At 34.8% G+C, this 13513-nt stretch overlaps 1 protein-coding gene across 2 annotated transcripts; it reads right to left on the bottom strand.

Moving 5' to 3' along the window:
- Window positions 1–269: 269 nt before the first annotated feature.
- LOC145632219 (protein cornichon homolog 1-like) lies at window positions 270–7466 on the bottom strand. Of its 2 annotated transcripts, XM_081684530.1 has the most exons (5): window positions 7224–7465; window positions 6936–7117; window positions 1899–2021; window positions 964–1071; window positions 270–856 (listed from the first exon to the last, which is right to left on the bottom strand). In XM_081684530.1, the coding sequence occupies exons 1-4, from the start codon at window positions 7296–7298 to the stop codon at window positions 1002–1004; spliced, it is 450 nt and encodes a 149-aa protein (XP_081540656.1). In that variant the 5' UTR covers window positions 7299–7465; the 3' UTR covers window positions 270–856; window positions 964–1001. The 2 variants fall into 2 exon arrangements, with proteins under 2 accessions (XP_081540656.1, XP_081540655.1); XM_081684529.1 differs by lacking the exons at window positions 270–856; window positions 964–1071 and adding an exon at window positions 1463–1779 and having other exon boundaries at window positions 7224–7466.
- Window positions 7467–13513: the final 6047 nt, after the last annotated feature.

Raw genomic sequence — 13513 nt, 5'->3', positions numbered from 1 at the left:
ATGGCAAGATTTTTAAGGAAAAAAAAAAGACTTGTTACACATCAATACATCATAAATGACTTCAGCATTGTTGAGCACAGATTTATCAGTATACATTAATACTAAAACATTTTAGCCCATGCCTTTAAAAAAAAAAAAAATTTAAAATAATAATTCTTATAGTATAATATTACTGATATATATATATATTTTTTTCCATTTATTAATTTAATTTGTGGATGGGGAAACCAGAATCATGATATCAATCATCAAATTATGACAGCCAAAAATAGAATTAAAAATCATCAACTTATGATAAACTGGACACAGCAGCACATGGGAGTTGCACAAGAATGTCACATCTATTCTTCCCCCCATTGCCTACCTCACTTCACTTAGAACCTTAGATTCTAATGTCAGCCCCTAAAAAAAAGGTTTTGGATAACAAAGAAGCCTTTTGGTCCACAAAATACATCCTCTATGAAATCTTTCTGCTTTCGAGCCCCAACTTTATGCTCTAGTTCGGTTTCAACATCGTTCATCCTACCTCACAACTAAAGGCTATAACTATCAAATCAACAAGGATAAAAACGTGTCGCATTGACAAACACGATTACTGGAACAACCTAATGACAGCCTTTCTCGTACAACCTTTATACCCAAACTAAAAAGGGCATCTTAGACAGCATAAGCAACTTTGATGCTAGATTCCAACTCCACAGATAGTGAAATCATCTTTGCAACATGACATGTAAAGGCATCATCACTTAGACAGTTTCAGTGGCCATGATCAATGACACGCTCCTCCTTCACTAGTCCCTTCACTTACTGAGAATGATGGAGCTCAAAATTGATGGTTTACAGCCCAAGGTCAAAACTGTTTAAGAAAATGCACTTTAAGTCACTTTCTTTTCTTTACATGTACGTCTGTAATGGAAGTTGATTATTCATGTTGACAAATATCCAAAGATAAACAGCACTTACAAGGGAAAACAGTTAATAGGAGATTAAACCTTGGTGATCTAGAACACCCAAAATCCATGTAATGCTTCATCTTCATCCGCTAAAGAATTATATATAGCTATCACAAGCCTGCATAATTATAATTCATCACTGATAGCGACAGGGTGATCAACTGATCATTAACACAAAATGTATACCTCCAAACCCCATGCACACTAAAATCACAGAATCACTTTTGAGAGTTTAAAAAAAAAAAAAAAAAAAAAAAAAAAGCTAAGGGCAATTTCCAACAAAACATTTACAACTATCCGTGTTGCTGCACCATACAACCTTCCCTGATATGGTGTGAAGTGAACAGACAGTAAATCATAGTACATTCATAGGATAATGGCAGAGGCACATAAAGAACAAAAAGAGATGCATTAATCAACAATGCAACTGATCCACTTTCTTAATATAGCTTGAACCAGAGAGGTTCTTTAGCACTTTACTGATTTTCACACTTCAGCTCACGATAAAATAACTAGGCAGAGTTTGACATTATTATCATCTTCAGAAGTCGGTCATAAAAAAGATAGTGTTCTAATATATTTGTCATCCATTGTTTGCAATAGACCAAACCAAAAAAAAAAAAAAAAAAGCCTTATAGTTCCTAACAGACCCAGAGGGGAGATTGAAAAAGATCCTCAGGATGGGACAAACAATAGAATTACAATGCTCTAAATTGGCTAATGTTAAACAGCTCATATCTAGAATTCAAGAAAAGAGGAACGGATATCTAAGTCTCCATGCTCAGATGAGAATACTGGTAAACTCGAAAAGGAGCCTGCCGGAAATCTATGACCAAGTAGCAAGAAAAGGCATTCAGAATTGATCTAAAGCTGCTAAAAATAGATATTACACAAACACACACTCTCACACAAACACACACACACATTTAAATAAAAATCAATTACCTGAAAATGACCAAGAAGAAAAATAATAGGTAAACGCAAAGCTTTAGAAACCGATGTTTCTTCTCAACACTAAGTGCTCTGAAAATCTCTGTCACATCTACAAGATGCTCTCCCCTAGTAAACCTGCATATGAGTAAAGGACAAGTGAGCTAACATATTGTGACACTTGCATACCACAAGCTGAGAGTAGTTTCAAATTTTCTGTTGCAACCTTTCTGCAGTTCATTTTTTAAAATTTAATTGAAAGGGAGCAAGTCCTACGATCTTCATACCAGGCCTACAGAATCACAAATTCAGATGAGCTTAGAAGACAGCTTTTTCAAATCCACATTTTTAATGTCATTTCTATACTCCCTCTATCTAAGACATATGTGGCCTCTTTCGACTCCTATTGAAATCTACATTACCCCAACCTCCCACCTTCCTTACAGATGCATCCTCAGGTCAACATACATATCTATCTCTCAAAGATGTTCCCAAACATCCATCTAAACATACAGATCTATGCTACAATCAAAATTTTAATATGATTGATTCTAAAACATATTATTTTGACCTGAACAGTAACGTCCTGAAATTTTTCTTTTCAACCTTAAAAACACAATACGCTTGCAGTCCTTGCACAACAACCAACTCGGCTCTGCTCTCCATTTGAGCTACGCAAAACAAAATTTTGTTACATCATGATTGGCATTCCCATATCTTAGTAATATCGAATTGATATACTTAAAATATTCCCAATAGGTACTCTCTCCGTATTTTTTTAAGTGAATCATTTTGACTTTTAGCATTATTCCCCTTATCCACTTTAAAAAATGTTAGTAAAATAAGAAAAAATATAGTTTTGTGAATACTTATAGGAATCGTCTCGAAAAATAATTTATTAATATTCAGTTGTTATAACTTTTACTTATTGATAATTAAAAATAATATTGGTCAAAGTCTTAAATTGGCATACATGCCCAGGTGAAACGTTTCACTTAAATAAATACGAAGGGAGTAACACCTTACCATTTTAAGCCAAGAAATCGTCGCTTAACCCCTTCCCTATACTAGTATGGCCTCTTTGTGCTTAGTTATTCTGACATAGCCTAGACTCCCGAGATTCTTACTTGTGTCACCATCGCTCCAATTTTTCACAAACCAACAACAAACACCATAGTATCTCATCTTGGATAAACCTCTTTTTTTTTTCTTCTTTTTTAAAAATGTTGCATAGAGAAAAAGGACGTATAAAAATCTTTTGCAACTTAATTGTACAATTATTCCTCAACTAAGTATTCGGTTCTATATATGGTGAACAAATGATTACATATGTTTTAAAATGCTCAAGTTGATGCAGTGGAAACTTTTGGCAAAATAAATAATAGTAAGCGTATGAACTAGATGATCTTCATCCAGAAATAACCAAATAAAAAGAAGCAAGGGCAATAAGCGGAAACTCCATACTAAATACTCCCTTAGATCTCTTAATAGATCGATTGAGTAAAAATCATTTGCAACTCAAGAGTGGAACAAAGACAATACTGGATGGTCAATATAGAGATCAGAAAAGACTAAAGAAATAAAATAATCAGACAGAAAACGTGGGGGTTAGCCAAAATTACAAGTTTGAAGAAAAGTAAAATACCACTCATAATGGTTAAGTGCAACAACAAAACCTATTCTGAAAACACTGACTATATACTTGTTTTTGACAGCTAACATAAAAAGCCATACACAACAAGAACTAAAAAAACAAACATTTCATTTCTATTCCTCATCACTCATCAATATTCATAAACAGATTTAATAATGTAGCTGTAACAATCTATCCATGAATCAAATCAGTAAGCCAATAATAGCAGAAATTCACAAAAAGCATAATACTTTCTATTTGAATACTAAAGTAATCAGTCCACTGGCTTCAGGCAATCAGTGGCTACTTGAAACTGTAACAACTAACAACACTAAAATCAAAAACTGATGCCAATCCCCAGCTCAGCCTAACAGGGAAAAGGAAGATTAAAGAACTCTGGAAAAGGAGTTGTAATAACAAATATCTAACATATCGTAACAATCTTTGACATAAGGAAGACATTGATTGTAAAACCAATAGAAAATCTATCAACTTACAGCCAACCCACCCTAGCCATTGCTCTACATAGACTACTACCAATAAAAAATTAGCCCGTACTTATCATTAGAAAATGCCCTTTATCAAGATGTGGAACAATAGATTTCTGCATTATCAAGCATCAACACTTGATTCTCCCAATCATACTTGCATAGCTCAATCCTTGACTATTACCAGTCATTCAGGCCATCACTGAATTAAGCTCGTCATACACAACTTTCTACTAATTTCACTCACTCTTTATAACATCAGCTCTCTCATCTCAAAATTTGCAACTTTTGTATCTGAATCACATGATCTTATATTAGGAGCCTATGACTAAGATTTAGATGGTCACTAAGTTCTAGAGAAACTTAAGGCACTGTATAAATTGTACAGGTAAATAGGAGCTCAATCTAATTATTAATCTTCATCAAAATTTGTAAATAGGCTTCACTACCATTTTATACAAATTGAACACAATTGTTCCTAGAAAAAAAAAAATTAAAAATATAAATAAATGTGCCTTAGAGACAAAGTGGCACACCGGTGTTTATCTAATGGCTACAGCTATAGCTAAGCTAGAGTAAAACATGCTTTACTTTTTCTTTTCTTTTTTTTTTTTTTTTTTGAAAGACATGCTTCACTAGTTCACTTTAATCCTGATATACTTTCCTTTTTTAACTGAAAGGTACTCTTCTCAAGTGAACTGACACACAAGTGCTTCCCAAATATATGCACATGACGCAGAAACATTCTCCAGGAGGATGAGGTCCTACAAGACTTTAATAAAAATCAGCAGAAATAGGCATGTCTGAATAGAACTCTACACAGACACCTGATCCTGGTCCTGTTCTTGAATAAAAATCAACAAAGCAACACAAACCCTAGAAGTGTTCATCCATAAGTTTCATGTGTGCAATTATTATTTGCCCAGTGCTCACGAATTTGTTCCGCATCAATATCATGATGAAATGAATATATGCTATACAAATTTCTTGCTAAATAGGATTCATATTAAGCTTTTGGAGTTGGCTGCTTCTAAGTTTTAAGAGACCGCAACTTTTTCTCGTATGAAATTTCTAAGACAGAAATAATCTATGAAGTCTTTGTCAATGCTGAACCACATGTAACTAATCTCAAGGTCTTGTCACCAGGGGGACTAGTGGCAAGTGCTTTGCCGATTCATATTCCTAGAAAATGGTATGATTGACAAATAAGTCGATCATTAACGGAGAAGGTTCTGACAAATCAGAATATTTAAAACTTGTAAGATACCTTTTTAGTACATGTATAGTTGAAACTCTTGAAAGAAATGCAGGTCCAAATTTCCAAAATTTCCTGCCCACTGCACAAAAATAGGCACATAGGATTGCCAAAAATTTATGCCACATAGAATTGCCCAGCTCTCAATCTACAGATGAATTTCAACCATTATAACCACTTTTACAACATAAACTAGATAGGCGTAATTGGTCTCTAAAAGGTACAATTTACCACTGTTGTTTAACTTACGCAACATTTTCATTCAAAGATAAGCTTTCGCTGTTCTCACTTTCTTTGGCACTTCAAATGTCAGAAGAAATTTAGGCGCCAGAGGGGGGGGGGGGGTAGATGAAGACTCTTCTCAAATTGCTTATGATAGTTCTAAGACAAACAATTAAAGAGAATCAAATCCTTTCATCAAATTTACCCAAGAATGTAGAAGGACCTAAGGGACTTATGAGATTTCACAAGTCTTTTTCCTACAACCATGTCTGATTTTGAAAGTTCAAATATTGCTACTGAAGCTGATCAATAAATCACAGCAAGAAGCAAGCAGCTTGTCAGAAATTTGGAGTAAAGCTAGCACCAGGCTAAATCTTGTCTGAAACACTGGATTTCATTGTGCAAGCTTGCTTAATCAATCAATCCATCCTCATTCATTCTCTCATCTGTCTAAAACACTGAGGGGGCGTTTGGTATAGTAATTTTAGATGTAGGAAACGGATTCAATTAAGTGTTTTCATTTCTAGTTGTTTGGTATGGGTTAAATGTAACAAATACCGTTTCCGGAGAGTAACAAAATCCCCGAATATGTTACCCTTGACAAACTAGTGGAAATAAAATGTGTTTCCTTACTCAATCACATTCTCCTCAAATTGTTTCCATTCCACTAGGATACCACATATAGTAAAGGTAACATTTATCATTACTCTTTCCCTATACTTATTTGAACCCTTTCCGTTTCATTTACAATGTTTATACCAAACACCTCCTGAATTCATCTTTATAAAAATAAACTACGAACTCAATATTCAATCATATCGACCACTAACTCTTATATCAGCTCTAAAAGACCATATTTGAATTTAAAAGAAAGTCCATCATAAATACATTCCATCTTTTTAATAGTTTTAGGCAGTACCACATGCTTATGTGGCATATATCTGAAACAACCTTGCCCGCCCACCAAAAAACCTCCATCAGAAGCAAAGGTCATGGATCCATAATGTGACTTAAGAGTAAAAATATATACTTGTACAGTGTTCAATTTAATGATTACACACAATTAAATATCCCATGTAGTAGCTTACTCAAAACCTCACACAACTCAACTCTAATTTAACTCAAGCCTCACTTTACACATAGACGGTAAAACCCGCCTCATCAATTCCTTAGCAATTATCAATTATTCAGCAATTATGTACTACCCAATACCCATATAGAGTATTCTAAACACACTAATTCTGCTCTCACAAACCCCATTCGACGATTCCACCCCTCGCCCCAACCTCCTGTAGTCCTGTAGGATTCAATCTCCCATCATTATCAATATCACTACACTACCAATAATCCAATATTACACATACAGAGCATATCATATCATATCATATCATTCACAAAGTAATAAATCAAAACCAGAAATTAGTAATAAGTTAATCAATTCAGAAACTACTTACAATCTAGCATGATAAATGACAACAGGAAGAGTGACAAAAAACATCAAGAAATGGCCAGTAACAAGAAAAAGAGCAGAAAAAGCTGCCTGCAATCCAAACTCTGGTAAAACCAAAGAATTGATATTCGACGCCGTCTCATATGGATTCATATAATCAGCCTCCAAATCCGACAAACAAATCAACTGCAACAATCATAACAATCAAATTGTTAATACACAATCTTGTAAAATTGGGGAAGAACACATAAAAATTAGAGAAATAGGATTTGGAAAGATTGAAATTAAAAACCTGGTAAATTAGGAGAATGAGGAGGGCGATGTTGGAGGCAAGGGCAATTAGCCATAAGATTAAGTCCCAATGCATTGTTTTAGGGATGATTTGATAACCTTAATTGAGTTTAACCTAGAGTTGCAGAATTGAAGAGATAGGGAAGAGAGAGAAAAGTTGCAGGGAAGAAAAAATAAAGGGAAAGTGAGCGGAGAAATATGAGAAAAGAAATGCAGTGGGAAATAGAGTGTTTGCCCGCTGCAATTGTCTGGAAATGTCATCATTATTCACGTCGAAAAGTTCGGCTATTGTTTGCAGGGTATTTGGTATTCCATCCGTCCCATAATATAAATAAGAGCAGAAAGTGGATGAAACACATCAATAAAATAAAAAGTACAATCATAGACAAAAGTTTGAGAGAGAAAAAGGAACAAACTCAACAAAGTACAAGTTATAACATGCACAAAATTCAAGTGTGAATTAAAAAGTATAATGAATAAAGTTAAAAAGTGAGGGTATAATGGTTTCGCATACTATTCAAAAATAAAAACCGGAACAACATTTTTGATTTTCCAAAATAGGAAAATAGAAACTATATTATGGACGAGGAAGTACAAAAGCTACCATATACTTGTGCAGTTGTGTTGTGCGTACATCGTGACTCATAACTGACTGAAATATATTCGATTTAGATTTCAACTCGTATAGACACAATAATTTAATATATTGTATTATACATCTAGTTTTAACTAAACGGAAGGCAAAATCGACATCATTCATTGTCTTTTACCACAATGATATCCCTTTAATTAGGAGCTACTTATAGCAGAAACAAGGAAATATACTTGTATGGACCTAGTTCATAATAATATTATAGTGAACCTGAGGTCCATACACACGTGCAACTAATGTTCTATTGAACATAGTAACCCTAATCTTAACATAGTGACCTTAATTTTAAATTAGCAACCTTTACTAAAATTTGTGTGACCTTTAATATTATTGTAAACTTGAAGTACGATGTTATGTTAAACATAGTGAGCTTTACTATTCATATAATCATATTAACCATTATATTAATAATTAAGAAGGTATTGGATGAGGACGCCCGCACGCAAATTTGGTGCGGGAGGCTTGATTGATATATTTTACTTGTTCGTTGATATGTTTCATGTACGTGTATTGGCTTAAATGTTTCATTTGTTGGCTGATATGGTTTTTGTATTGGATAATATATTCCTGTTATTGGCTGATATGTGTGTTTTTTTTTTCTTTTGTTTGCTAATATCAGACATCATTTTGCTTATATGTTTCGTTAGTTGGCTGATATATTTATTTTGTTGGCTGACATCTATATTTTAATTGTTGGCTTATATGTTTCATTTAGTTCGCTTAAATGTTTCATTTTATTGGCTTATATGTTTATTTTGTTAGCTTACCTGTTGTTTTTGTTTGTTGATTTCATCCTTTTGTTGGCTGATATGCTTCCTTAGGGCTTGTCCACATTTACTGAACTGAGCTGAACTTAATTGATTGGAGCTGAAGTGAACTGAAATGAATATTTTATTAGAAAAGGAAATTAGGAGCTGAATTGAACTGAACTGATTGGAGCTGAACTGAACTAAACTGAACTGAACTAATTGGAGCTGAATTAAACTGAACTGAAATTAAGCTGAAGTGAACAGGCTCTTAGTTGGCTTATGTGTTCCGTCTTTTGGCTGATATGTATCTTTTGTTGGCTGATACATATTTATTAATGTCTATATGACCTTAATATTGATTGATATGCGTCATTTATTGTCTTATATAATTAACAACTCACAAAGTTTTTTTTTAATTTCATTTTCTCTCCTCTTTCCCCCTCTTCCTTTATTTCTTCCTCTCTCTTTCTCTTTCTTATGAGAATGGGAACAAATCTCATGCCATCACGCACCACAAATCCTCACACGGTCCACTAGTTGAATAAACCAATTGCGAAGCAGTTCAAACATCCTAATGGCAAACGGTTTTGAATCGCTCGGGCTTGGGGGGCTTCTTATTGCTCCTAAATGGGGAGCGATTTGAACCGCTTCCCATTTGAAGGTAATGGCAAGCAGTTTTGGCTCCGAACCGTTTCCCATTATGCCTAAAAAAATAATTTTTTTATTCTTTTTTTTCACTTAAATTGAAATACAAACAATTAACATATGTAGAAACATTATTTTTATTAATCAATTGATCTAATTTTACATTTTCATAAAAAAAATAACAATAAGTTCAATAAAAATTGTTATTGTTGGCCTGTTGCTGCTCTTGTTCAACCACCAGAGCCCAACCACGCGCACCACCAACACGGGACCCTAGCCACTAGACCCTAGCCACGCACACCACCAACCATCAACCCTCAGCCATGCACTACCAGCCTTCAGCCACCGGCCCCTTTACGTATCACCACCACCAAACAAACAAAAAACCCACCTCACCCGCCACGACCCCCACCAAAACCCTACCCAAACCAGATCCGCTTGAATTAAACCAATACATCCATACATCACCATAATTTTATTTTATTTTATTTTTTTTATAAAAAAATCTCAAAAAAAAAGGAATATACCTTGAATTCCACCTAAACCCCGAAATTAGCTTGAATTTGGTTTTAAAGGTCAAGTTCGACCATGAAAACTCTAGATCTAGAGTATTCATGGTCGAATTTGACATGAAAAAAATGTAGTTTGTTTTTAAAATTAAAAACCTAAAATTCCACGGTCGTGACCGAATTCTGCAAAAGAAATAATAATTTCGTGAGAAATTAAAGAAAGAACAAAGAGAAAGAAGAGAGGAGAAAACAATGGTGGCGTGAGAAAGAGACAAGGACAGAGAAAGAAATCGAAGAGGAAAAGGAAAGAAAAGAGGAGAGAGAAGGAGAACGAGAGAAATTGAAAGATGAAAATGGCGAGGAAGAAGGATATTGAGGAGAGAAAAAGGAGAGATGCGTGAGAAGTGAAGGAGGAGTGAGAAAGAAGATGAGAACATGAAAGTGGAGAGGACAGAGGAGGATAGAGAAAGGACACGTGAGATTAGTGTGGAGGCCCGTTAGTATTACTTTTAGGGTTTTTTTAGGAATGGGAAGCGATTCAATGTTCAAACCACTTCCAGTTACAATATTTGGGAGATGTTCACACATAATCGCTTCCCATTTGTATGTTTTACTTTTTTTTTGGAGTGGGTTTTTGGAAGCGGAATTCAATAATCGCTTCCCATTTGGGCTTCCCAATTGCTTATTTCTACTAGTGGTCACACCAACACCACAAATCCTTATGCCACCACAAAAATCGTAGCACCACCACCACAAACGGAACCCAACCACCAAACCCCCTTACCACCAAACCCATTCACCAACCACCGAACCCATTCACCACTGAACCTCCTCACCACTCACCCTAAAACACAACAAAATAACACCTAAAATCGCCTGAATTACATACCTCTTGAAAATTCGCCTAACCTGCACATCCACCGGATGAAAAAGGCCCTAGAAATTCGCTGGAAAGGCCGCCTGCAACCTCCACCAAATCGAACCTTCACCAAATTATTGCACCTCCCAATCTAACCTCCACCAAATCACACCTCCAAAACGAACGAACCTCCACCAAATCACACCTCCAAAACGAACCTCCACCAAATCGCACCTCCACCAAATCGTACCTCCACCAAAGATTTGAGAACCGGCCTCCATTTAGCAAAGATGTTGTCGTCAAGGAGAGAGAAAATTCATGGTAGTCGGTTTGGAGTGAAGTTGGGAAGAAAGTGAGTGAGGAGAGAGAAAGTGAGGAATGGAAGGTAAAGAAGAGAGTAACGATGTTGCCGCACGAAGTATCGGGTGCGGATGTTCGCACCCAATAGTTTGTGTTGATAATTTCAGTAAAAACAAAAAAAAATTAACCTCTTATATATGACTTGTATAATGAGGACTTTTATTTTAACATAATAACTTTTATGTTAACATAATGACTTTTTTTATTAATAAAACGACCGTAATGACTAATTTAAGTGGTTCACAATAAATTAATGTGAACAAGGTCTATTTAAGAGTTTATAATTGTAGAAGATAGTTTTTAAAACTTGATTACACAGTTGTTATCCATATATGTTATTAAGCATTGTGCTTTGATTTAGAATCTTAATTGCAATTTTGTTGTCCATGTAGGTTCAGAATTCAGAGGGAATTTATATACTAGTGTGTGTGTGTGTATATATATATATATATATATATATATATATATATATATATATATATATATATATATATATATATATATATATATATATACTAAAGGCCAAATCACTAGACCCGGCAATCCTAACCTGATCTGATTGACCCGACTCGTAACCCGAAAGTTGACCCGAAATCATTGACCCGAAAATGACCTGAACCTGAACTAACCCGACTCGACCCGAAATAGAGTTGACCCGAACATGACCCGATGACCTAAATTAGTGACCCAACCTGAAAGACCTGACCCGAAATTAACCCGAAACTTGAACTTGACCCGACCCAAAATGACCCGAAACCCGAAGTGACCTGACCCAATTTTAACCCAAATTAATTGACCCGAATCGACCCGACCCTTAGTTACCCAACCCGAATTGACCTGAATCCTAAGTGAATAAGGTGAAATAGTGAATTACTTAGTTTAGGGCTTCTATATTTCTTACATAATAGGCACTCATGATTTTTTTTTTTTTAGTTTTTTTTAACGATTTTACTTTATTTTTCCAACTATTTTTTAGAAGTGAATTTATTTTGGTGACCCGACACAAACTTGACCCGAATAGACCCGACCCGAATTGACTCGATCCGAATTTGACTCGATCCGAAATTGAACCAAAAATTGATCTTAAAAATTGACCCGACCCGAATTGACATGACCCGAACTTGACCTGAAGTGCTGACCCGATTTTGACCCGAAACCCGAATCGACCCAACTCGACCCAAACATTTGCTGACCCGAACTTGACCCGACCTGAATTGACCTGACCCGAACCCGACCTGAATGACCTGTTTGCCAGGTCTACAAATCACTATCCAAAGTAGCTAGCAAGCCGCCTTTTCTGATTAACCGCTAATATCCTAAATAGCGACTTTTAAGTTTTAACTACTAGAATTTCTAGATACATCGCTAGTTTGAGAAACCGTATCCAATCTTACATGGATGGTACTTTATTGTAGTAATTAAGTTTCATTTCAAAGCAAAAGTGTAACAGTATGTATATATATATATATATATATACACACTTTTGTCTTTGCATATCGATCACCTAAATTAATTTTATAAACAATTATTCCTTAAATGTTATAACCTTATTCTTTCAAAAAAAAAATGTTATAACTTTATTCGATCCCCTAAATCCCCAAATTTATCAACTCTAATAATTCCCCAAATTGATAAACCGTAATTTAGTTTCCTAATTAAATTGATGACCCTTAATTAGTTAATTCCCCTAAAGCAAGAAAACTTGAAGTGCGCTGATTAGGGCCTGTTCTGTTCCGTTGAAATTCAGTTCAGTTCAGTTCAGTTCAGTTCAGTTCAGTTCAGTTCAGCTCAGCTCCTAATTTCCTTCTCTTATAAAATATTCATTTCAGTTCAGTTCAGTTCAGTTCAGTTCAGTTCAGCTGAGTTCAGTTCAGTTCAGTTCAGTTCAGTTGAGTTCAGTTCAGTTCAGTTCAGTTCAGCTGAGTTCAGTCAATCGGAACAGGCCCTAAGTTTATTCGGATGTGAAGAAGCTAAGTAATGTCATGTTATTGTTAATACCACCTTACATCAGCAACATTTGAGTTGGAATTAATTGTCTTATTGGAGAAAAGTTGGTGATCTATTCCACTTGTATCAATTTGACTATAATATGATATCTTGTTCAAATTTGTGCCATCTTAGCTCACTATCAAAATTATTAAACGAGAAATAAGGTTTTTAGATCATGACATTTACTTGTAAGTTTTTCTATTATAAATTTACATTGACTGATTTGTCTCATTTTTGTCAAATGATCGGACAATAAAGGTTGGGATACTTCTGTGAGTTTTCCTTTTTCTACTATATTGTCTAGAAAGTATTAAGCAAATTCCATGTTTACTGCAACTCATGACTTCAAATAGGCATACATTTGTCTGGCAATTAAACATTATGAAACCTTACCCCCTAATCCCTAGCAGTTTAAGTCAATTACTCAACAATCCTTTTCAATTCAAAAAATAAATAAAAGTTAATTTCATACTCTTTTCAGTAAATAGTACTTCCTCTGTTTTTTTTATAGTTACAACACTTTTCTTT

The sequence above is a fragment of the Chenopodium album genome, chromosome 5, assembly GCF_948465745.1.
Source record: "Chenopodium album chromosome 5, dcCheAlbu1.1, whole genome shotgun sequence".
In the NCBI taxonomy this organism is placed as follows: domain Eukaryota; kingdom Viridiplantae; phylum Streptophyta; class Magnoliopsida; order Caryophyllales; family Amaranthaceae; genus Chenopodium; species Chenopodium album.
The sequence above is the reverse complement of the archived record's forward strand: the minus strand, read 5'-3'. Positions and strand labels throughout refer to the sequence as shown.

Excerpts from the sequence above, each read along its gene's own strand:
- LOC145632219 (XM_081684529.1), bottom strand. The coding sequence starts at position 7,298 with ATGCATTGGGACTTAATCTTATGGCTAATTGCCCTTGCCTCCAACATC. Across the intron at positions 7,118-7,223 it reads TCATTCTCCTAATTTACCAG|TTGATTTGTTTGTCGGATTT; the intron begins GTTTTTAATTTC and ends TGATTGTTGCAG. Across the intron at positions 1,780-1,898 it reads TTCTTCTTGGTCATTTTCAG|ATTTCCGGCAGGCTCCTTTT; the intron begins GTAATTGATTTT and ends ACTTGGTCATAG.